General features: G+C 41.9%; 1 protein-coding gene across 1 annotated transcript in view; it reads left to right on the plus strand.

The window, feature by feature from the left end:
- Positions 1 to 26,307, plus strand: part of znf407 (zinc finger protein 407) — a 207,679-nt gene that overhangs the window by 89,764 nt on the left and 91,608 nt on the right. Inside the window, exon 5 of the mRNA XM_012872960.3 lies at positions 754 to 828. Within this exon, the coding sequence (XP_012728414.2) occupies positions 754 to 828 (75 nt within the window). The remainder of the gene's footprint in view (positions 1 to 753; positions 829 to 26,307) is intronic.

Raw genomic sequence — 26,307 nt, forward strand, 5'->3', positions numbered from 1 at the left:
AATTAAAATAGGGTTGTTTTTGGCTGTGTACAAAGTTTTCCTTTTTATATAACTATAGTTTAGTAAAGCTTTTATGGTGAGTACATTTCTTACCTGTAGTATATATATAAATGTCTGATTGGGATAAATATTTCCCAATGACTCGCGCTATTGGCTAGGCATGGTAAGGACTTCCAAAGCTGATTTTTTGCTCCACTAAATCAACTCCAATCAGAAAGATTTTATGTTTGTCTACTCAAACACTATGTCATAAACCTTTGCACCTCTGCCACATCTGGATTTGATGATTTATAGTCATAATCTTGACACCATCTGAGGGTATCTATAATGCTGTTTGTTCAAAGTGAGAGCAATCCAAGTGTTGTCTACTGCAGATAAGATATTCACTGCTCAGAGTCGCTCCGGGAACCCCTTTGTTTTAAAATAAAACAATCTGAATGATCAGTTTAACTGAAGAAGTTAACTAGTTAGCTAGCTATTTGTTAAATTGGATTTTCTTCTCAACAAATAAACAATTTTTTTTTTCTTTCAAATTTAGTATATTTCAAAGGCATCACTTTTGTTGAAATTGCATTATGAATATTTGACCTTGGTGAATGCTGTGCTTACTGAACACGTTTTTTTTTTGTGGTTGTCTTTTATCACAAGGCTCTGACTTTGATCCTGCTGTAAAGTTTGATTACATTACGTTGTTAACTCTGCTTCTGCATTTCTGTTTTTTTTTTCTCCTTGTTTTTTTTTTTTTTTTAATAGATGGGCCTTTGTAATGAAGAAACACCTCAATACCCACCTGCTGGGAAAACATGGAGTCGGTCAGCGTAAAGAAAGGTAAATCAAACCCACGCAACTGCATCTTAATAAGTCACGTTCAGAATCACGCTTCATTTACGCCAAATGCTCTTGGTATCCTGTTTTTAAGGGAATGCGAAGAGTTTCAATATATTTCTCGGTTGGATTCAGTGAAACGTTTTCTGCATTACAACGGTTTCTCCATGGGGCTGACTATAGTAAAGAAATTACCTCAAAATGTTGGAGGATGACTGCAACAAACTCTGCGGAGCTCTGCAAGATTTCAAACCCAAATTCCCCACTAGTTAAATTTCCAGCTAAATATAACATGAAATCCTCTCATTCCCTAATGAGTTAAATGGCTGTCTGCTGTCTGTCTCCGTCTCTTGCTTGCATAATTTTTTTTTTTTTTTTTGCTTTTTGCTTTCTGTCAAACTTTATCTCGCTCTCTCCCTCATCTTACTCTCTGCTCTCCCTCTTGAATTAAGGATGAATGATGTTGCGTTTCCCATTTCTGTCTGTGGATGAGAGTGTGGGGTTTCTGTGGATGTGGAATGCCTCCCTCGCTCGGCCCTGTCTATCAGACGCAGAGTCCTGCTGTCAGAATGTGTGTGTTTGCGTGTGTATGCGATGAGCAGATGAAGTTGTGAAGCCCTCACCCCCCCCACCCCCACCCCTCCCCGAACACTGACAAGCCCAAATGAGACGTTAAACACCTCTCAATCTGTCAAGCGAGCTGCTAAAATAGAAACAGACCCGTTTATTCATTACTCCACAACCGAAATTGATACTTTTGACAACGCGCTGTATTAGACATGACAAGTGGCTTCAGATATAGCAGTGAGCGGCCCGACCAGACGCCGTTCAATCCTTCAGACTTTATCGGCTAAATTCCTACTGTCAGCTGCTGCTCTGGATTAGACGGGAACACATCCTGGAGATCCTCGACTGCTGCAGGTGGGTTTCATCCACGGTTTGGATGCTGTGACCTTCATTTCTCTGCAGGCTGCACAAACACTCCCCCCTTTTACCGCTCCCACATATAAATTTGCAATTAATACGATGACGTTTTACTCTGTAAGGTTAAACAGGCCAGAAATCCCTCTTTTGTTTTTGACAGAACAGGTTTAAAACAATCGAATATAAAGAAGTCAGCTTTATGAATCATCCCAGACCGTCTGCTGGACGTCTGGCAATGCTAGAGATTTTTGAAATTTTGGAATTTAGCAGATAGACTGTGGTTATTGCTATGGCTTCATGTGTGGGACTTCTGGACCAGCATTCCTACATGTAAACAAACTCTTACTGATAAAAACATGCGGGAACGTCAGCTTTTACACTTTTGACCGGATAATCCTATCCACACCTTTCACTGCAAAAACGGAACTAAAAATAAGTAATATTTTCTTAAAATGAATGTGTCTGTCCTTGATTTGAACAGGTAAATAAGATGATCTGCCAATGGAATAAGATTTTTGCACTTAAAATAGGAACATCTCGTCTCCATCATCTTATTTCAAGTGCAGGATGTCTATTTATCTTACTTTAGGGGTCATAATACTCATTCCATTGGCAGATAATATTATTCACCTGCTCAAATCTAGGACTAAAACACAAATTTCAAGAACATTTTACTTAGTTTTAGATTCGTTTTTGCAGTGTTATCTGTCTTTCAAGACAAGAAAATGAGGTAAATCAAATCTTCACAGGGACCTTTCCATCAGCATGTGATTATGGACGCAGACTAAAAGTTTAGCCAAACTGCAGCTGTCTGTGTCTTAGCAGCGTTTTACACCCACAAGCTGTCCTACAAGCAAGACCGCCAGAAATAAGGTGGCTGCATGCTCTCGCTTTTCAATCCCTCTTGCCAGTCTCCAACAATGTTCCAGGCAAACGATTTGATTGGCCAACTCCTCAGGCCCGAGTCGACGCCACACACTCTTCCCCACCAGCATTCTTTCCTGTGTCAGAAAATTTCAAAGTGAAAAATTACAATTCAGTTTCAGAGTTAGACGTAAGGTAAATAAAGAAGAAAAGGAAATCTTTTAAGGTCGACTGAACAGTTTCCCTCCAAGTAGCGCCGTCTTCACTGACCTCTATCAGCCAAGCAGTAAAGATTGAACATTGTTGGACTGCATTTCACCAGTGAGTCAGCAGATGCTTCGGTTAACCACATCTCTTTCTAATTCCCCCCCACAGATGTAGACACCAGATGTAATTACTAAGGTTTAGCATTTTCTTCACGATTGAAGCACTTGAAACCGTATTTTTAGCACATCATGGTTTCTATTTCATGGCTTTTTCCATAAAAAGGGCAAAGATCACCCCTCAACTGTTTGATTTTATCAGGGTTCTTGAAAAAGAGACACTCACATGTGCTGAGCTGCAAATCCACAAGTCATCATGGCATGCAAACTGTCCTCCACCGTTTCTGCAAAGGACCATCCAAAGATCGCTGTTTTAATCTCCACTTTTCTTTTATTGCACACACAGATATGCATGCCGATGCGCGCGCACAAACACACACTCACACAAACACACACACACACACACACACACTGTCTCCTTCATGCACGCGCCGAGAAAGGACAGCCACAAGGTTTGTTCTATTTAAACCTGTAAAACTCGGCGTCATCATTTTTCTGACAGTCCTGCAGACAGAATTTATCTCATCATTAATTAACCATCATATTTCCAACACAGTGCAGCTTAATTAGTGCAAGGTCATCGGGGAGGGCTTATTAAGTGGAACAAATTTGGGCAAGTGTACGAGTGGAGGCAGAGGACGCAGGATGGAGGAGTGAGAAGGGAAGAGAGGGGAGATGGAGGGATGGGATGACAAAAGAGACGGGCAGAGAGAGAGAGAAGGGGGGGATGAAAGGAAGAAGAAAAGGAAACCGAGAAAGAGAGGAACCGTGTGTGTGTGTGTTTGTGTGTGTGTAGGTGTAGGAGCGATTTGGGCCGACTTGACAGAGCCGGCTCTGTGATTGATAACCGTACCGGTCTTGAAAGCCCAGACCTGGAGACTAGGACGCTTGCTGAGGGAGAAGGAGAGACAGTGAGAGGAAGCGGATGGGGAATTGTGCACGCGCCTATGTGTGTGTGTGTGTGTGTGTGTGTGTGTGTGTGTGTGTGTGTGTGTTAGTGTGTAGGGGGTGTATCCGAACAGGCAACTGGGGACCAGTTTGCGGAGGGGTGGGGAGTTGAGAGGCAATGGGGGTTGCTGGGGGGAGCCAATTGCAAACATATGCTGGCTGGCAGGCGGTGGAGAGATGGATTGCAGTGGGACAGTGTCAGAGAGGCAGTTTCATCACCATCTCTACAGCCCTGTTCACCAGGTATTTTTAGAACACTTGGGAGATCTGTTAGTCAAAGGTAGAGAGGAGGAGGAGGAGGAGGAGGAATAGGAGGAGAGGAAGGCCTGACTACCTGCTGGTTACACTAGGCTCCACTTAGCCAAATCTTTCTTAGGCCACAAACACCGAAACATCTCAGACAGCTATCTGAGAAGCAGACGGAGTCCGACTAATGTGGATTTTAAAAGTTTTAAGTCCTCGTGGTTTGTGTTGTCGGTTTACAGGATGACTTCCCTAGTTTAGTATAATGAGCTGGTGAGTCGCTCTGGTGCTGTGCTCTTTCCTCCTTGACTCAAATTAGTCAGGATTTGAAAATAAATGATATGATGAAAATGAAATGAAACAAGAATCAGAAAGTTCTCTGGTTATAAGATTAGAACAAAATGTAGTATTTCGTCTTACATGGAGCCTTTTTTTCCGCACATCGCTCCAAACAAACGATCCCATCAGCGACACATGGTGGTGGCCGCATCATGCTGTGGGGATGCTTTTTCTGCAGTAGGCCCAGGGAAGCTAGTCGCCGTTGATGGGAAGATGGGTGGAGTTAAATACAGAGCAGTCCTGGAAGAAGACCTGTTAGAGGATGCAAAAGACTGGATATTTTTTAGAAAACAATAATGTTTCCCCCCAAATTCTTTGTGTTTCATAGTTTTTTAGTCAGTCGCATAAAACCCTGTTAGATGAAAGTAAAATTTGTGGTTGTAACGTGAAAACAATAACAGAATGCTGCTCTGTTTTACTGTTTTCCTATACCTGTCACTGTAAAACATTCGGGATTAATCAACAAAGTATTTTTCGACTGAATAGTTTTTAATGTTTGATGAGGGGGGGGGGGAAAGACCAAGAAAATGGTTATACAAACCGCAATGTTCCGGTAAAGCTAACCTGCATTCTCTCAAGAAACTTTCCCTCCCTCTTAAAGTCCATCTATCAATGAGAAGCCGGCGAAAAACTACCTGTAGGAAAATTAGGACACGGCGTCTTCTCCGTACGATCACTTTGCACTAATGAAGAGCGGACACTGGTGGGTGGCGCTGGCCAGATCTGTTTGAATAAAAAAGCTAATATTAGTCCCTTACATTGCTGGAACCCCAGAGGAGGAGGGGGAGAAAAGGAAGACGAATCGAAAAGGAGGAAGGGTTAGACACCAAACACCCACTACCTGACAGGTTCTGGGTGAGGGAGAGGGAGAGAGAGGTAGGGCTGAACTGTTGGAAAGTGACACAACTGGGTCTTTGTCTCAGTCACACCAGCACTCCTAACTGCAGGCACTGAGCACAGATGAGGGCTCTTTGTCCTTTTATCTGCATCTGTGTGTGTGTGTGTGTGTGTGTGTGTGTGGGGGGGGGGGGGGCACGTGTCCTCGCAGGTTTACGAGAACCGGCTTCGTTTTGAGTGTACGCCGCTACTGTAATTTTGTCTCAAAATCATTATAACAAGTGGTTTGAACTGTCCTCGTTTCCTCCGTGCATCCCATCTTGTGTTTTCCAGTTAACACGTGTGGGGTTTGAGGCTGCAATCTATGTTTTTTTTGTTTTTTTTTCTCGTGGCCTTTCATTTTGATTGAGCGCTGCACATCAAATACGCTGGATCGTCTTGGAGAACAATAGAGTCGTCCTGATTATAAAAGGAGGGCTGGAACACAGGGAGGTTACAGCAATCAGCCTGAAAAGTGCAGTGTTAACTAGTGCAACAAAGAATGACGGCCCCTCAGGAGGGACATGGAAAAAATGGATGCCATTTGAAGTCGGCATTGAATAATGAGAAGAACTTCAGTCAAGTCGTCGCTGAAACCTTAAATCTAGTGACGTTTTACATCATGCGCTGTTTACCTTGATTTTCTCTTTCAAGTATGTTTGTTTAATATACAGGTGAATCTCAGATACATTTGAATATCATTGAAATGTGTTTTGGACTTCAGTAATTTAATAAAAAAAAAAAGAAACTAATTTTTATACGCTGATGTTTTTCATGCTTACTTCTGGTAATTTCAGGGATTATGGTTTACAGGGAATGAAAACCAAGAATTTAGTTTTAGTTGTAGGAAATCTAGAGTATTACATAGAAACTAAAAAAAAGAAAAAAAAGAAAAGGAAGGGAGCCCACTAGAGGTCATTGCCAAAGGAACTGGCTGCTCGTAGTGTGCCATTTCCAAGCATATTAATGGAAAGTTTGGTGGAAGGAAAAACTGAAAGACAAAGGGGTACAAGCAACGTAATAACCCCAGTCTCAAGAGGGTTGTGAAGGAAAGCCCATTGAAGAGTTTGGGGGGGATTCACAAGGCTTCAGAGTCAGAGCTTCAAGAGCCGCCACTCACTGACACATTCAGGAGCTACAGCTGTCAGGTATCTTATAATCCCCTCTTCTTGTCACAGGAAAGTATATTTGGCATTTGGAAATCAAGAATCAGATTGAGGAGGAAGAATTTCAGTCAGTGATGGTTGAGTGTGCCCTGTCGTCTGCTGGTGTTGGTCCACTGTGTTTTCTAGAGTCCACAGTCAACGCAGCCCTCTGCTAGTAAATGTAAGAGCACTTCCTGCTTACCTCTGTTGAGATGCTGATTTTCCTGCCCAAAGCACCAACATCTGCTTTACTGGCCGTTATGTCTCTGTGCTTGAATGGGCCGACACCGGAAACTGACCAGAGAAGCTATGGAGTGTTGCCTAAAGAGGAAGAAGAAGGACACTAGATCCAACGGTGCAGTTGAACTGAGAGGCCACTGTTAAACGAACCTGGCTTCTCTAGCACCTCAGCAGAACTACAGGCTCATCGCCTCCATTTCACTGCTGCACTAATTCATTTCAATCCAGACCCAACCGCATATTAAGTGGACAAACTTAACACGGTAGATATTAATATTGAACATTTCTAAGGCTTTCACCAGCTGTAAGCCATAAACACCAAACTTGACAGAAATATTTGAAATATATCTCTGTGTATGTAGGATATTAGTTTGTCTCTAAAACCAATGTTAGTTTTTGGTAACATTCTGATTAGACTCACCCATGTTTTGCTGTTTAGGCCAAATTTTATTTGACCGCGTATCTTCCCACCTTACTGAACCTGGTATCCTCTTTTGGACTTCATGGGGCTCTGCAGACACCTAATCAAACACCCCCCCCCCCCCCCCCCCGTAAAGGCCATGGGTTAGGAGTCTGATTGACAGCAGCGCCCTTGACTCAACTGTTTGTAATTAGGCCTTTAAAAACAGGGCGCCAAAACACAACTGACCCGTCTCGCATAGCTGTTTTCATAGGTAATTGTTAAAACGCCTGCCATTTTCACGCTAGTAATAATAAGCATCCTCAACTAATACACTCGTCACTCTCGGAGGTGGAGTGCCGACGGGCTGGAGAAAAGATATATTTGTTTAAAGTAGGTGATGGAGCACAGGGCATGGTATGCACAGCTGGGGGGAAAGTTTTTACTGCGATGAAGGGCACATTTCCTTTCCTTTTTTCTTTTTTTTTTTTTTTTAAACGCTAGCAACATCGGTGTGTCTGAGCTACGTAGGCTGGCGCTAACATCTCAAGGAGTAAAACAGGAATGCAGGTGAAAGAGGCATGAACGCACGTCCAGAAATAGCTTCCATGATGCACGCGGCGCAGGTGTGGTGACTCACCGAACGGAGACGAGGACGCTTATGAGGCTGCAGTGAGAGGTGCGCAAGCAAGGACCGCTTTCACATTGAAACCGTCTGTGAACCCCCACCCAGTAATTATTGAGTTATTACACGTTAAAAGTCACATAGAAACCTTTATTTTGGGTAAATTTCTTCAGTTGGGGAAAAAACAATCCCCTGCTAAAAATGTTGTGCTTTACAGAATGATCTCTAGTATAATTATGGTTACCCCTGCATAAAATATCTTATCTAACTTGCTTTGTAAATAGAACAGAACGTGAGCCAGAGCGGGGGATCTTTGACAAATCTACCTTGCAGAGTATCTTCAGCTCCGCCCAGAAGTTTCTACAGTTTACGGTTCAGGCCTCAGGGCAGGGATGGTCAGTGAAGAACTGATTTAGTACATGGTGATTTAACCGTATGTTTTTGATTAGTCTCTTAGCAAAAGACCAATTACAATCCTTTTATCAATTTCCCCCCCAGAGGCCATCTGATTTTTATTTGATATCTCCTCTTTTTTTCTTTAGAGAGTTAACATGCCATGCATTTTAAGACACTTCCCAAGGCCTTTGGAAGAGTAAAGGCCCCCAAGGATCACAGATCTACCACCATACTTAATAGTGGGCAGGAGTGGTGGCGAAACTCTGCATGTTTCCATTTGTGACAGTAGGAGAGAGCAGCAACCAGTTGGTGGGCAGTTCTTGAACCGTGAGCTTTTAAGATTTTTTTTTTCCACCCTTACGGTCCTGCTGGTGAAAAAGCCAAAAGGCCAGAGATTGAAAGGAAAAGGGTTCTGTCCCCCGTCATGTTCATACCCCAGGGAAACTAAAATTATTAGATTACTAGTCAAACGTTCCTAGAAAAGCATGGCAATGCTTTAGATGCATGTGTTATTTAGAACACGTAAAATATGGCAATCATTTTAACGTATTTTCACCAGGGGTGAGCATAATTCTAGCTGTAACCTAAACTGAACCACATCTATTTAATGTGCGCTCAAGGCCGAACTGATATGAACCTGCGGTCGATCGTGCCGCTGAGCCAGGGGCCGATCTCGCCTGAGCAGGCATCTGGCTCTGCAGCTCCGGGCTCCGGGCTCGCAGCCGCGTCCCAGCATGCAGGGCGGCGCGGCCATATTGCCTCGGCACGAAGAGCCGAGATCGTCCATGCTGGACGGGGGGAGCAGGGGCGGAAGAGCCATGCCTGGAGCCAGCATGGCGGCAATATGGACCACGCGGAGCAGGCGGGGGTCATGTCACACACAAACCAGCAAGCCGTGTGGGCAAGTGGGGCTTACATGCATACGCGTGTGTGTGTGTGTGTGTGTGTGAGGGGAGTAAAAATGTTAGTAGCACGGTGGGGAGATAAAGAGAAGATAAAGACAACTCCAAATTCATTATAATAAATCCTTTCGCTTAATTATTGATAATGAATCTGCGCTTTAATCTTTGTCTTTCTTCCTTCTCTTATCTGCTGGTGTCAGCACTTTGTCTCCCTGGCTTGGCGTTGGGTGGTAAAGGCCTAGTTTTCAGCCACCCAAGGGCAGCAGTCAGGAACATCCTGTGTGGCTGCGACAAGAAGAGAGGAAGTGAGTGCAGCAATAAGAGCATGAAACGGCAGGGAGCGAATCAGGATGTCTTTAGCCCCTTTAAGAGAATTGGATTTTGGTTCAGCAGCACGAACTATTATGATAAAAGCTGTTTACATATATGCATGTTTTGATAATACCGACTATCAAAAATCTGTTTAGATCAAAGAACAAAATGTTTTAATTTTTGCCCTAAATTTAATACATTTTCTTCAATGGTGCGTTCATATTTTATAGAAAATTACATTCAAAAGCACATAGTTGGTAACCTACTGCCAAAAAAAGTTACTCCATAAAAAGGAAGAATAGTGAAACTCGTGTATTACACACAGAGTGATACATTTATTTATCTCAGGTTAGGTGATGTGACTTGAAGCTAATGAAAACCCTAAATCCTGTTTTTCAGAAAATCTGTATAGTACACTAGACCTTTTCTGCCCCAGTTTTTCCTTCCACTCAACTTTCCGGGACCATGTTTGGATACAGCGCTGTGTGAACATTCAGGTTCTTTGGCATTGACTTGTTGCAGCTCGACCTAATACTGGAGAGTTTTAGCTTAATCTCTGCTGAACAACTGTCAGTTCAGCCGTACCGTGTTGGCCTTAACAGAACATTTCTGCGTTTAAAAATTATTGTTGTTAAGTAATATTAAAATTTTCTGAATTTAGGTTTTTTTAATAGCTGTCTAAGCCACAATCACCCAAATTAACAGGAGCACTTGAAATATAACACCCTGTGTTTATTTAATCTATATAATAAATGAGTTTTTTTTTTTTCGTTTTTGAATCGAATTACTGAAACACAATCATCCGTCAGCGTTCTGCGTCCTGAAATATTAAGCAGGCTGGGTCTGGCGGAGGTGGGCGCGGGCCCCGCTGTCCCTGCTCGGTCCTGGCAGGGCCTCAGACCTCTAGCTCACCTTTGTGTTTGCTGGCTGCTCGTTTGAACTCCAGCCAGCGGTCGCGGCGGCGCCTCCCTGTTTACCCCGCTCAATATTTCATGGCGAGTGAACACTTGCAAAATGAGGGATCGCGCTAATATTGCTGTTAAGATTAAGCAATAATTAAAATTTGTTAGTTTAAAAGCCACCGCAGTCTATAAAAGTTTGATTACTGGAAAATTAGGTGCATTAAGTTTTTATGGGTTGGCCCGTGCGAACGCTTGGGAAACAATTTTTATGCACTTGTCACGGGCATATGGCGGCGAACAGGGCGTGCGTGTTTGTGGGAAGGCTGCGTCTGAGAGAGGGACGCTGGCTTTATGCAAACTGACAACGCTTGGCGGTAAAATCTTCACTCCTGCCGGGGCTTTTGTCCGCCTAAACGCTGTGGCGGTTTCCTTAAGGAGACGACTGTGGCAAAATGACAATTATAAATCTGAGGCTGTGTCTTACTGTAGAGGTCAGAGGTCATAATCCTAGGCATCTCAATTGGCCTGTGATATCACGCCGTCTCTCGTTTGAGAGCTGCGTATTATTCCTCCTTGTTGCAGGGTGATCCGGGGTCCTATCAGCTCCTATTACTAACAGTGACGCTGGTCAGCGGCTGACAGCTCGTCCCACAGTCAGAAGCCACTTTTCACGTCGGAGCAATGTGACCTTGACTCGTGGAATACACTAGCAGCGGTTGTTCATCTTCTACCTCATCTGGGCAGTGCAGTTTCAACAGTCCCTCCAGCTTTTGAAGCCTTTTTCTTCTTCTTCTTCTTCTTCTTTTTTTTTCTTTCCCTGAGTATGATCTCACTCCCGGCTGAAGCCCAGCTGACATTACTCAAGCAGAGCACAAAGGCGAATGTGCACACTTCACCTTCGTATTCATTTCACATCCCGTGGCACAAAAGCAGGCAGTTATTCTGTGACACAGTTGCGCGGCTTAACTGTTGACAGAAGTCGGACATTATGCACAGAGGGACGGCGGAACAACTGGGCCGCTGCCAGCCCGCTTCTCTTTTTTTTTTTTTTTTCTCTTCCCAATTGAAACATCAGACTGTCATTGCAGAAATGGATGTTGCCAGGCATCACTAATGAACCAATTAATCAATGAATTAGCTGAGCAGCGATTAAATTAATGCGAGCTGGACGGGCGAGCGGCAGTCCTGGATGTATCCTGGGGAAGGTGATTAACACGCACGCAGAACAGGCAGCCATCAACAAGGCTGCTATTAAGTTGGTCAACTTCCTGAACTTTTCTCTTTGCAGCTAAATACGGAACAACTTAATTCATTTTATGCATAGGTGAACTGCAGCTTGCTGGGACGCAGCGATGCTATTATGTAAGATATGTAACAACACTGTTTTTGTTATACAAAATAATGTAATTAGGATCTTTATCCCATGATAGGTCCCGGTTCTGACCCATTCTCAGTTGGCAAAGGCTAAGAGACATTTTTTAATGTCCTGGTATTAAAGGACTTCAGATTGTCGTGCGCTCTATGAAGATTCCCTCGGACATGCCAGCGAAACAGGCCCACGATATCACACGTCATCCACCGTAACTAACGGGGGGCATCAATCACTACAACGTTCGTCTTTGTGTTACATCAGATCCACTTAGAATCTTTGTTGCCAAAAAGCTCACTATTAGTCTCAGCTGACCAAAGTCCCAGTGAAGTTAAGCAAACGTTACCATTTTCTTACCATTTTCCTCACTGTGAGTAAAATGAACTTGGGTCCTCATCCAACCTCGTTTTGTCACAGTTCCAGTTGTTTTGGACTTTAGAATTATTGCACTGACTGTTGAATTTGGCTCGTTAATTTTGTTTTTTATTGTCATTGTCTTCTTATTGATGAAGATGAACACGGATCTGCTTAACTGGTTGGCATGTTCTCTTGTTTTTCCTACTTTGAAGAGTCTCATAGAAGAGGACCCGTCTTATGCTTATATCACAGGAAAAAAAAACTTCCGTTTATTTAATAAAAATTAATGTGATGATAGCAGAAATATTTGTTCTAAAAAACTCAAACTGTAGCTTAGATTTCACCTTTATTGAGTTTGAAGTGAGATAGACGAAATCATTTTAAACTTTACACATCTTTTACATGCGTCCCAATAAGTTCATAATACAAATAATTAGCATTTCCTTAATCTCTGGCTGTAGATGCTATTAAACAACTAACAATTCAGAGTAGGACACAGAAAATGCCTTTATTCTACAAGACATGTAAAATCTGACACAGGAAAGTGACTCAGCATGAAAACCTGTTTTCTGTGTCCAAACAGGGGGAATCAAACCCCTCCTCTACTTTAGCATATGTTCACCTTTGCTCTTGTTTTTTCATTGGATCACCTGGTGCACTTTATGAGAATCCATGAATCCAGTAGGTTTGATGCTTTCAGGCTGAAACCAAAGAATATAGCCCTCTGCAGTTTAGAGCTCTGGGGGCCATTAGCAGGACAGTCCGGAGGAGACTGTAGTGGATTCCAAGAAGTCTTCAACTAAATTAGGACTACGTCTTAGTGTAAAAGGATTTGTTGTTAATAGAACAGGAAGAGAGAGGTTTGATTAACCTGAGGATTTTTAAAGTCCTGCATAGATGTGTGAAGCTGGCCGACACCTTTACCAGGTAAGGAGTGAGAGTGTGCCACATCACCCCCTGATGTCGGTGGTCTCCAGGCCTGCTTTCCTCGGTCTGATCTACAGTATTATTAAAGGCAGAGGCGGGCACGCCATTGCGTTTGGCGAGACGATGGAGAGGCGGCATGTTTGGGAGGGGCGTCTCCCTTGATTATGTGACATCCTCCGGAAGAACGCTGGACTTGTTTCCTCCATTACTTAGAGAGGGGGGGGAAAAAGAGGCCTTTTCACTATTGAGACTGTCACTCTCAATTTGGACCAACGGTAAGCATGCACAAGGTCTCCTGAACGTCTCCCCTGTACCCCACCTGCTCTCCTTCTCTCTCCCTGCGCATACACTCACACACGCACCGACAGCTCCACAGCCGCTCCTCCCCTTGCAGCAAGTCGCCGTGGTGACAGTTTGATTAGATCATCAATCGTGGCCGTTAACAGCGGTTTTCCTGAGCACCTGGACCGGCAGGTCACAGCTGGCTCTGAGCTACCGCTGTCCCTCTGACCCGGCACAGTGTGTGTGTGTGTGTGTGTGTGTGTGTGTGTGTGTGTGTGTGTGTGTGAGGAAATATGCATGCAGACACAAAATTGCACTTGCAGCTTAATTGTAACCGAGGTTTTTGTTCTGTTGTTGGCTTTCAAGCACAGCTTAACTCGTGTTTTAGTAGTTCCTTGTTTCCCTGTACTCTTAAGATAAAAAGAAAGTCAATCCTCTTCAGTTCCAGGGTTTTATACATCATTACAATTTTTTTGTAATGATGTATACATCATTTTTTTTTTTTTTTACAAAAACAAAACAAAAATCAGGTCCATTCAAGGTTCTAAGCCATAAGGTGTTTCAGAAAAAGTAATCAACCCCCCATCCCATGATTTAAACCGTTTAAGTCCATCTTTACCAGCTTTATCTCAAAGTATTAATTTTTTGTATGACTTTATCTGTCTCTTTCCTGTCATTGTGGGCGAGCTTTGATCCACTCTTGTCAACATCATTGCTTCAGTTCATCAAGGTTTGCAGGAACCTGATTCTGAAGAGGTCTCCCCACGAGATTTCAAACAGGTTGAGGTCTGGACTTTGGCTGGGCCGTCTTTTGTAAACCTGCTGCCGCATTTAGGATGATTGGACCATGGTCCTGATGATGATGGGATTTAGGTCTGGCTTCAGCTGATGGAGCGATTGTCTAGTTTTTAAAGCCTGAATACTTTCCCCTGTTCAGAAATAATTCCTGGGGGAGACTAATAAAGAAATCTTGAATCTTTTTGGAGAGTTGGAGCTCCTGGGCTCTTAGAGTTTTGCTGAGAATCCTGCTGTCTAAACTTTGGCTGAATTTGCTGGGATGTCCACTCCTGAGAAAGTTGGCATCTTTCCTCTTGTGATTTTTTCCCCCCCTTGTAGGATCATGGTAGATTTCAAATGGTTTTGAAGGGGTCTTCCCAGAATGATGAGCAGTAACAATTGCCGTGCTTCAGAGCAGCAAAGAGGCAAAACGCTTGCTTTAATAGAGATGCTCTCACCCCGACTGCTAATTTTCTTCTCATCAACTTATGGAGGCGTGTACTTAGTATTTAAATGTTTATCTTTTTATTTTGACTTCATTCGTTTGTATTTAATAAAAGTGTAGAATATGTTATGTGTTTTTGTACACGCAGGTTAAATAAAAAAAAAAAAAAAAAGAATTTTCATACGTAAAACTTTTAAACCGACATGGTGTACTTTCTTTTTCTCGTGACCAACTTGTGATGTGTGTGTTTATGTATCTTCACATATCTATTAAGTGATGCCTCCGCCCTACAGAGGATGTTTTTCAAGTTGGAACAAATATGAAGTTGCATTAAAACTGGAGGGCCTTTAACCCAACTGCTTTATGAAAACCTCTTGTCTGACTTGGGAGATTAAACAAGAGCAAAACTCAAATGTTAATATAACCAGGGAGACTTCAAGAAGAATAAAATAATAACATTTTTATCTCCGTGTTCTCTCCCAGATGCTTCCCAGAGTCTATTACTCTCCATGTTTGCAGATACACAGATACCAGAGGATAGCTGTTATGGCTATTCATCTGATGCACCACACACACACACACACACACACACACACACACACACACACACACACACACACACACACACACACACACCTGCACCAAGTCGACTTCCCAAACACACACGTACATAAATTCACCGTCGTCTTCAGCCGCTCTATCTGCCCCTTCTTCGGCACTCAGGTAAAGCAGTTAAATTTATGGCTTAACAATAATGGGACAAAGTGTGTGTCTCGTTGCGATTCCTCAGGTATTCCATGATTAAATAAACGTCCCCGGTCTTTTCATAAAGCTTGTTTATGGCAGCGGTGGCACCATATGCTGCTGTTTCCACCCCACCCACCCATCTCCTTCACTCTCTCCCTGCTTAATTCTCTTTTTTTCTTCAGCTCTTTTTCTCACTCAGTGGTGGGGTACTCGTAGAAAAGGCAAAGCTGTGGGTTAACCTGCAAGCATGTGGAGTCGCAGTTTAAAACCCTTCATAGCCTAGTATCGTTAAGCCGGTCCTATAATGACCAGAGTAAATACAGAGAAAGCACCAGAACTGTTTGATTAATTAATTCTCCCAAACAGTATTCAGTATCCTCTGTATGTATGTGTCAGTGTGTGTGTTTTTAAAGGAAAAGGGGGAAAAAAAAATCAAATAAGAAAAGCAATTAATTTCTCCAGCCCCGACATGGCAGTAAACACGCCTGATTGTTCACCTTATTGTCTCGTTTGGGTTCTTCTTGGTATTCCGGCAGACACTTGAGAGACCCGGTCTGTACGCCGCGGACTTTTCTTGTGATTATTAATGGCCGCTTCACATTAACTTCGTTCTGCTAATATACTCGACAATGGCCCAAATCACCTGAGCGATGAGGACGACGGAGCCGGCCCCTGTCCCCTTGTCCAGCCTGCGCTGTAACGGCTACTCCGCTAACCCCTCCCTATCCTCAATGACCAAGATTAATGGAAGCCCAGCCGATTTTAATTAGCATGGCCACAGTCATCAATTACGTCTGCCCCACCCCAAATACAAATATTGTTATATTTGGGGGGAAAAATTCTTGATTTATTTCATTGTGGTGGCCGAAGGAGTGAGATGAATGGCCTCCCATCATGGTCTTTTGTGGAGATGAGGAGGAGAAGAGAAGAGGAGTGGGGGTGGGATGGGGGGGGGGTGTAATAAGATCAGTACAGGGAAGAGGGGGGTCGGTGCCTCACGAAGTACAGTAGAGGATGTGTACATGGCTGGTTATAATAAAGTTGAGTTAAGCTAGGAGATAGTGGACTGGGTCTCTCTTTGTCGCTGTACTGAGACTTGACTTCGACTGTTCACAAAACTTCTGTAGATTTTCTCTAAATCTAAAGCTGAAAGATGGTCTCACTGAAAACTCTTGTTTTCAGTGAGGCCATGTTTGATGTTTGCAGGTTCCCAGGCAGGGGCTGGGCAGGTTGGTTGCCTCGGTCTGTGCCATAGATGTGATGTCCAAGCTAAAAATGGCAACAACATGGCCACAGAAATATTTGTTAAGAACAAATATAGTTGTGCACCTTGGTGGGACTCTGAATGAGCTCCTTCTTGTTGAGAAGCAGTTGATCAATGCTGACTGGACTTCCTGGTAAATGTTTACCCCTTACAGTTTTTCTGCGTCTTCTGATTTGATGAAGCAAATAAATGAGGAACCAATACAGCCATGGTTTGTGGCCTTTTTCACTTTTTTTTTTCTTTAAAAGGCAACGATGGTTATTTTTCAAACTAAGCTGAGTTATGAAGCACAATAATGTGCTCTAAATAAGGAGCTGGAGCCCCAAAAGAGCTAAAAGATTGTACTAAACCAAGTGATTAGCTTTTTGCAGTTTCTTTTCTGCAGTTCTTCACACCGGCTGAAGTCTGACTCGGCTCTATCATGATAATAGTGCGAGTGCTGCGGCTTTACGACTTGAAGATGTGTGCAGCTGCTTTTTGTGGTTTTCCCGAGCTCGGGTGTTTACGCTGCGGTGAGCCACCAGCCGCTTGACTTCTGATGGCTACACGCGCACACACACACACACACACACACACACACACATGCAGTGATTTTTATTTTATACCCCTGCCGCCACAACCATCGCCTGCCCACTGGACTCGAGAGGGAACGGTGGGAAACATCTTGAATATTTTATGAGGCTCGGGAACCCCACCTCTCATCTTGCCCACCCTGCGAAAAAACCGCTGCCGTTTCGTCCGGCAATGCGCACACACACACACACACTCGCGTACACACCCGCAGAAAGAAATAATGTTTTAAATGCAATCATTGTCAGGCCCAAACAATGTCATTTATCAAGGGAGCATTTGGGACTGTATAATAAGTTTCAGATTATTAATACAATTTTTCATCCTCTGTCAAGCCTATCTGATTTATGGCACGCGTGTGATCTAAGGTGATCATTGAATTACAATTCTAGTAATAAGAGAGAGAATGGACCTGGTTTACTTCTGCCCACTGGAGCACAACTCCTCCCCCCTCTTTTTCCTCCATACAATCTCATACACTGATAAAAGAAACAGTTAGGACTTAACCGGTAAAATTGGTTTAACAATTTACATACGTTTATTTATGTAGATTTTTATCAATGTTTCCAAGAAGAAAATATGTACGTTTAGCAACTATTTAAATAATTGAGGTAGATTTCAATAAATTTTTAGATCTTCTTGACAAAATTAGTTATGTTTTTAACATGTTTTTGTGACTATTCTATTTAATTTCATCTCTTTTATTATCTAGTTCATCTTTCTACATTGACTTAACCCTATAACAAGAGCAAATATTTCATTTGCCAATAGTTCATACATAATCGGAAAGTAGAATTTATTTCAAACCTCTCCTTTCAGTTATCTTTCTAAATATGTATCTGATACCTGCTTTCTCAGATTGATCAGCACATTATTAATAAAGATTTATTTTCATAATTCCAATAAGAAATGTGCACCAACATGTTTTACTGATCTGAAACAACAGATACTTATGTTGGGTCCTTTTTTTGATGAGTCCTCTTTGGCAAGACAATTATGACTAACAAACTGGTCAACTTAGTTTTTTTAATGAAGTCCTCTATGTTAAAAAGAAATCAAAATGTTATATAAATAAATAATAAAAACCTTTAGATGTGATCCAAATTTTTTTTAATATGCCAGTCCTGGGCAGTGACTTTTCGAGCTGATCAGCTAAGCTTGCTTGAAAGTTAGACATTTACATTATTAAGGTCGCTTGTCTAGTTATTGCTCCAACACAGGAACTTTCACAACTACAAGTGTACAAGTATATTATTTCTAACCCTGCCTGCAAGCTGAATTCCTGTGATATTTGTGTGTTCACAAACATATGAGAATCCGTCTTTTTCCACTCACGCCTCAATCGTATGACAACCGATGCAGAACGGGTTGGCCAATCACATTGCGGTATTAAGGGCAGGAGATACAGGTGTGACGAAAGCAAGAACTGCAGAGCCCACAGCCAAACCAAAATAAATATGTCAGCAAAAGTGCCTTGACCAACATAACTTGTTGTGGTTTCTCATGGTGCCTACTTATATAGCTTATATTTTAATTTGATACCGTAATAGGCTAAAACCAAACTTTGGAAGGCGGGCAATAGGTGTTACTTTGCCCAATCAGCTCGGAAAGTTCTTCTTAATGTCCCCTTCTTTCTCCACCCTGACTCGATGGGAGCAGACCCATACTGATAATGTGCAGAACTAAACGTGTGCTGCGCATTATCAGTCTGCCTTGCCATGTTTTATTTTTTTAATGATATAACCCATATACACTAGCATACTGTTTCCTTCGTGATGTCACTTATTGTGACGCATAATAACTAACAGTTGACTAAACAAACCTTTTGCATTATAATTAAAATATTCTTGTTGGATTTTTACCTAAAGTAGAAGCACTAACATTATTTAACGGTAGCTTGGCAAAATAATATGCTTTACGTTACTGTAAATGTAAATAATTTCAGTTATAAATATTTTTGTGCCCTCCAAAAGTCATTGCAGCTAAAATATGCTATTTTGTGACGTTTGTCTCTGTCTTAAGAAGCTAACCTTGCTAGCAAGTTTGACATTAGCATTAGCCCCATTGCTAAACCGGTTCAACTTGAATACAAACTTGCTCCAACACAAAATTTCCTCAAACTCAACACTCGACTATGCGAGTAGATTCGTTCATAACACCAGCCATATAAGCATATAAGTAAGCCTCCTTATTTGTTACTGACATTGACAACTTGTCAGACAGTGGCTAATAACACTTAACTGAATCAACATACTCAGTTAAGTTCTAATCCAAATCTTTTGGCAGGATTTGTTTCCTAGAATACATATTTATTTTGTTTGAACATCACTTTTTCAAACTAATAGACTTGACTGAAATGTAAACACTTTTAAAGACTTGTATTCAATACATTTCAGTTTTCCTTTTCGTGGTGCACTTAAGATCTGAGATGAAAGACAATAAGCAGTTTAACTTTTACCGCTCAGACTGCGGAGTTACTTTGTTTAATGTTCCTGATTTAAGGCAACATGCCAAAGTCGTAATGTTAGTGACAGAAGAGAGAAAAGATAACAAACAAATGAACCCAGGCCCCGTTAATTAGATCAAGAACAAAGCTCATTATTCTAAAATGATATTGGCGCCTGGAGAGTAAATATGAGTGGCCTGTTAGGGGGCTCTGTAATGGGACAGAGATGCAGGTCGTTACAGGGCCGAGTGATTTACAACCAGATGCTCTTTGATGTATAGACTAAACCTTTTATTAAGTGGCTGTCGTTATGGTCACTGGCTCAGTCATTTCCCTTTGTGTCTAATCAAAATCCATATCCGCACAAGCCCCGGCCATCATGAGTCCAGCTGCTCCACACAGGGGAAGGAAACTATGGGAATGTGGAGTTCCTGCTCGTCTACTCCCACCCAATGTAAACTCACCTTTAGTGGAGGCTTATTTTGCAGATGACAAAACTTCCAGCAAGCAACAACAGATGGGAATGTGAAATTCTTTTGAGGTAATTAAATAATGAAGACAGAGTCCCATCATAACATTCCGGCTGCGGTTTGAGCAAGTATTTTCACTATTAGCACTCTTGCTTGGGCTTTATCAGATTAGCTCGTCGTTGAGGGCCCGCTGATCGCTGTCATACATCACCCTGTTTGATTTCTGTTTAGAGCGAATTTGAGGAGGCCGCTAATTGGATTGTGGCAGTTTAGCCCCGGTTAAAGATGGTAAGCGGCAGAGCAGGCTCTCTCCCCCCTACCCCTTCAAACTCGTAGGCTTCGGAGCTGCCGGTTCTCCTCAGGATCGCCACAATTTATGACACATTTTCTCTGTATTCTTAAAAGATAATTAGGTTTATCGCCCGTTTTTTTCCCCCTCCTCCCATTACTTCTCTTTTGTGTACCTGAGAGCGCACAATTGCAGCATGAAAACATAAATATTTCTGCAGCACAGCAGCGCTGGCAGGTGAGCCTAATGAAATTCTAGCAGTGTAATTTGATTTACGAGGTGCTAATGCAGCCTGATATTAGAGAGAAAAAGCTCTGATATGGCTGCCTTGTGCTGTATTTAAGGCCTATCAGAAGCCTGATAAAGAGCATCCTGTCCTCAGCACTGCGCCTGAGTTATTGTTGCAGATATTCATATTGATAGTAATTCTTCCCGACGCAATTTAGTACCGGCAATATATAAAAACAGAGATAATAGTTAATTTCGGTAGCTGCTGCTCAGATTGCAATGCTTTAAATTCAAGACTTTACAATAAAATAAAATAAAAAAACTTTCAGCCGTTAAGCATGTGGACGTCTTTTAAAGTGTCGTTTATGGGACACGTGTGTGTGTGTGTGTGATGGGGTCCAACATCGGCCCTTGACCCCCCGCCGCATCATATAAATCAGATTTTCTCTAATTTTAGCGGGAGGCTTTTTTTAAGCTCTCGATATGCAGACGTTTTGTGGAAACATTTTGATTAATTGTCTAATATCTGTAAGGCCTCTTAAGCTTTTAAAGTGAGCCTAGCTCGACATCATAACCACAAAAAGAAATCCTTTGGGGGGGGTCATTTACTTCTTAAAAGGACTTCTCTCTAATTGCGGTCGGTGCGTGTGGTGCTGTATCCGCAGGGGTGTGTCTTTATTTGTGTTTGCGTGGACTTCTGAGGGTCATTTCCAGGTTTGTCTGTTTGGGACCATTGAGCTATGGCCCCCAATAAAAACAGGCAATAACAGGGCCACCACAGAGGGACCTGGCCTTTGTGCCTCCCCCCCCGCCTCACACCCCCTCCCTCTCTTCTCCACCCCCTAAGTTATGAGCTGAATAACCGCGCAACAATATTAAGATAACATTTCCTGATTGTTTGTCAGGCAGGAGCCTCCTTCACCCCGCTTTCATCGCGTCCACCGTGTTCATTAAATTGACAATTTGTATTTGCCCTACAGCGGGATAAACAGGAGCTTATCTGATGGGCTTGGTCTTTTATTATTTATTTCATTATCTTTTTTTTTTTTTTTTTTGTCCGTCCTCCACCCACTCCTCCTCTTCTACTTCTTTCTCCCGGGATTGAAGGTAAACATAAATCAGCAACAACATCTCTGTTGAGTGCTGTTGTTTATATTGCAGTCATATGCAGCGCTGCTCATCTCACCGGAGGTTCATCTGCAGTACTCTGCAGACGCACGTGGCCTCTTCGTGGAAGTTTTTAGAGGCCTCCGTAAGATGTGACTCGGTGCCTATTTTTGCTTTAAGATTTTGTTCCGTCCTCAAGGAACTTCGTCTGGTTGTATTCTTCTCCTTTTTTCCCAGTTTTTGTGTGCAGCAGATCTAAGCGGCTTTTGGTCAGTTCACTCCTTTGTCACCCATTCATTGCCACCTTGTCTGTTCAGACTTATTTTTCCTGCCCATAAAAAAGAAACACACAAAAATACACTTTTTAGCCATGCTCTTCAAAAAGGATGGACATCAAGAGTCACAAAACACTTAAATTCCTTGTATAATTAATTTCAAATGGCAACTTATTGTCTGAAGACTTTACATTACCCCCTATTTTCATTTATTTTGCTACTAATCTTAGTTTGGGCAAGTTTACGTTTATGGAATATACTCCCTGATCAAACCAGAAAAACTCTGATGGACCTCCTGCGGGGAGGGTTTTTATTTCGAGTCGTATCTATCTATGTTTCTGTCTTGCGATCTGTGTCGGTAGTTTTAAAAAACACCTGTTAGTTGGGTCAAAACGTGAAGAACTCAATTGGATTTTGTATTTTTTGTCCAAACGCTTCATGTGAATAACAAAGTCCTGGTGACTGGCAGAGTAAGTAATTACAATAACATACACGTACATGTCCCTCCTAGCTTGCAGATACACAGCAGAGACGTACTAAATCATGAATAGTCTCAGCACACATACAGATAAACGTTGACACTGTTTAACAAAACTATATATATATATATATATATATATATATATATATATATATATATATATATATATATATATATATATTTTTTTTTTTTTTTTACTTGAATTAAATTGATTTTTGCCATTTTCAAAGCTTGATCCTTATGGTCAATGCTTCCAAGCCAGACTCCTCGATGTTCAGCACTCAACTCCTCTGTTAGTGGTCCTGCGCATCTTCTGATTTTTGGTATGTAGTGAAAGCTGCGCTTTGAACAGTCTGCACGGTTGGAACATTCTTACACCAAAATAAAATAACAATTGCATGCTTTGTAAAAATAAAAATGAATACTCCTTGGTAGTCAAATTTATCCAGTTGTTTCTAAAACGATTCTGCCTGCCAACATGGCGGTTAGCGAGTGCCCGGATATGTGACGTTGCATGGGAACTATGTACCGCAACATGCTAAAGCACTTAAAGATTAACGAAAACAGTTTGAGATTCAGGAAATCTTTAATGTATTTGTCTAACATTAAAAGGGAGAATTTCAAAACCTTTTATCATTACAACCACCTTAGAATTAAACAGTATAAATACAACATTTTAAAATCGGTACTGGAATAATCTACACTGATTGGATTGTTGTGAACCCGTTAACTCAGTTTCTAAAAAAACAACCCACGATACTGCTATTGCTAAAATCTGCCTGCGTCTCGTTTTCATAAACCCCAGTATCCCGTATTTTCAATTATCCACTCTAATAGGGTGGATGTATTGTACTGCTGTTTACCGTACAACATCCAAAGTTGTTTAAGCAGATAGTAATACTATATACTTGGGTATTTACTAGGAAGGCTTAATGGTAATAAAAAATGGATACGCCCCAACCCTAATGCGTGTCACTTCATTTAAATGTTAAACTAGCATTATCCTGAAATCGGATTTGTACCCACAGACCACATTGACTGCAGTGCTTCCTAAAGCTCTTCTCCTTAGCACTGTGAGTGATGGTGTTGCTCTCCTCAATCTCTTACTTCCGGAGGGGGGGGGGGTTACAAGCCTGTCGTCAGTCAACATTGTGCCCGCAAATGAAAACTAACGAAGCCTGTGACTTTACTTAGGAAACAGTTGTCCCAGAAATGTAATCTTTTGCCCATTTTTTTACCCAACAAACCACCTGCCCTACCCTCTAATCAGGTTTCAATTGACTGCCACTGAAGAAAGAGCTTCTCCCCAAGACGCTTATATAGGTCCGAACCCAGTCAGACGCCATTTAGAGCTTACTCAGTCTTCCTCCCAATATCTCAGAGAGCTCAAGGCCAAATGATTTAATCTTCATTCAGCTAATTTAGTCTGGATTTAAGCTGCCGGGTTGTCGAAGTGCAGAGTGATGGAGTCTGAAAACAGGATGAGAGGGAGAAAACGGAAGGAAGGAGAAAGGGAAACGGGGAGAGATGAAGTTAGAGCGATGGAGGGAGGGAGGGGAGGAAAAAAAAGAGATGAGGGAGGAGGAGCAGAGGGGGCTGCTGAAGATGATGATCCATCCTGACCCTAGTGAATGCTGTCATGTTCCCCCCTCTAGGTAATCTCTCTCACTCTCTTGCTATTTTACATGTGAAAATGCTCTCCTGACAGTTGCATATCAGATAAATTTTCCTCTCTTTTTTTTTTCTCCCCCCGCCCTCTCTCTCTCCCCCCCACCGCTATCTCCCCTCCTCTCCCTTCGCCGAATAAACAACAGTCTTCACTTTGAAGTTGTCTGTTTGTGTCAGTTTGGCTTGAGGCGTGCGTCGGCCTCTCCCTCTCCTGTCTTTGTGCTGCAGCGCCAGAGCCTCGCCGATTATTTCCTCTTGCGATGGCCGGCCAGCACGACGCAGAGAAATGGGAGGGAAAGCGTTTGGTGTCCAAACAGGTCCACGTCGCTGCATTTATCAAATTAACCAGCAAGACGGTTAGAAATAAGGAGACGCAGGCTGTCGGCGTGGCTTGAGCTTTAACAAACATTTTGTGAGGCAGAGATTTATGAGATTTATGATGAGCAAACCCAATCCGCATTTTGTGATTTTTTTTTCATGCACTTAATTGAGTTAAAACTGACCTTTTACCAAGTTGCTGCTCATGATTCCTGTTCCCAGTAAACACACACTCTGCAGGTTCCTCCTCAGCAGACACCGCCTTGCCACTTGGGGGTGGTAGTGAGTGCGTGGTAATGAACCAGGTCCTTTTTTTTTTTTGTCCCCCCCCCCTCCCATCCCCAGCCCCTATTAGAGGTGCAGTAACTCCTCCTGAGGGATCTCTGTCACAATTAAAGCCAGCAATGTTCTGACAGTTTGCCCACGTGCCAGAAGTGAATCAGGATCACACCACAGTATAGATATGGTAATGAGTGACAGTATAGATATGGCAGCTCGCCGCTCTCTGGATGTTGAGTCAGGAGGCTCACCTGTGCATGTGAATAAATCTGCACCGGATGTCAATCAGGTGGCTCTGCTTTGCCATCAGAGGAGGAAAAAAAAAAGGAGGAGGAAGGACGACAAGGAGGAGACGCAGGAGGAAGGAAAGGAGGATTATAATGAATCAAAGTAAAGCTTGTCTGAGATTAAAGATCCCATATTACTTTTCTATCTTTTGTGTATTTCACTTATTTTTGTCATTAATTTATGTATTAATCTGATTAAGCGTACATGTATGAAAATTATTTCATGTGTCTGTGGTCAGTTCTAAGTTACTGAGTCTCAGATTCTAGTGGCAAACAAGTGGCACGGTCAGTTGTTGCATTAATCACTTCTGCTTCCTCTGAAGACGCCGCAACAGGCTGACTGAACTAGTCAGATTACTTATGACTACATCTGTTTCTATTTCTCTACGGCATTTTAATCAGATTCATCATTTGATGGTAGGGGTGTAACAGTATACAAACGTCACAGTACGGTATGTTTCTGGTTTGCTCGGGAGAAAAAAACAAACGGCACTATAAAACACTATAAAACTAGCTGGTGCTTTGGTTTGATTTCTTTTAATTAACAAAGGCACTGATGGATGAATATGCGACAATAAACTACTTGATTATGGCCAATGTTGTTATTTATTTTTTTACATAAAAACGTGCAGATACTAAAAATTAAAATCACTTTGGATGCTTAGACAATTCAGAGTATGAGATGTACTTGAATGCACCATCAAAGTGCAGCTGTTGGGAAATCCCCCAGGCCAGTGGGGATTTCCCATGACAGTACTTATGTTGTCAATCTAAAAAAAAAAAAGCTAAAAGTTCCCATTTTTGGTCTATATCAGATTTTTTTCTATAGTATCAAAGTACGTGCTCTTATGTGATCCGTTTAAAGGTTAGGAACACATGCTTTGATGCATAAACGAAGACAATATTATTCCATTTTAATGCCTCTCTCAAAGAACCAACAGCACAACTTTTATATGTAGTGCTGAGGGTGTAAAAAAGGTGTTGGCCTCACTAAAAATATGAGATCTGTATCACCCAAAAAATAATAAAAAATTCGACAACCATCTTTTGCTAAATGGTCATATTAATTAATGTTGTTATAATGTTGTATCTATGATATAAACTCATTTATAATAGCTAAATCTGCTACCCCTTTGTTGTTTAAATCCATTTATCTCATGTTTTAGTTCTTGTCACTGTGTTCTCATCCTTCAGTAAAATACACAGTTAGAAATCCTTAGAACTGAAGCTTTTATTATTATTATTATTATTATTATTATTATTATTATTATTATTATTATTATTATAGGATACTTTTACCACTACTGAAGGCGATTCATGTCCTTTTGGCTAAATTGGGAATTTCTTTTCAACTCAGAAATTTTAACACTGCGCGCATCACCATAAAACACAGCAAGTTGTAATTTGAAAATCCCATAATTATATTGGGTTTAAAGGAGGACATTTTTAATTATAGG

The sequence above is a fragment of the Fundulus heteroclitus genome, chromosome 3, assembly GCF_011125445.2.
Source record: "Fundulus heteroclitus isolate FHET01 chromosome 3, MU-UCD_Fhet_4.1, whole genome shotgun sequence".
NCBI lineage: Eukaryota > Metazoa > Chordata > Actinopteri > Cyprinodontiformes > Fundulidae > Fundulus > Fundulus heteroclitus.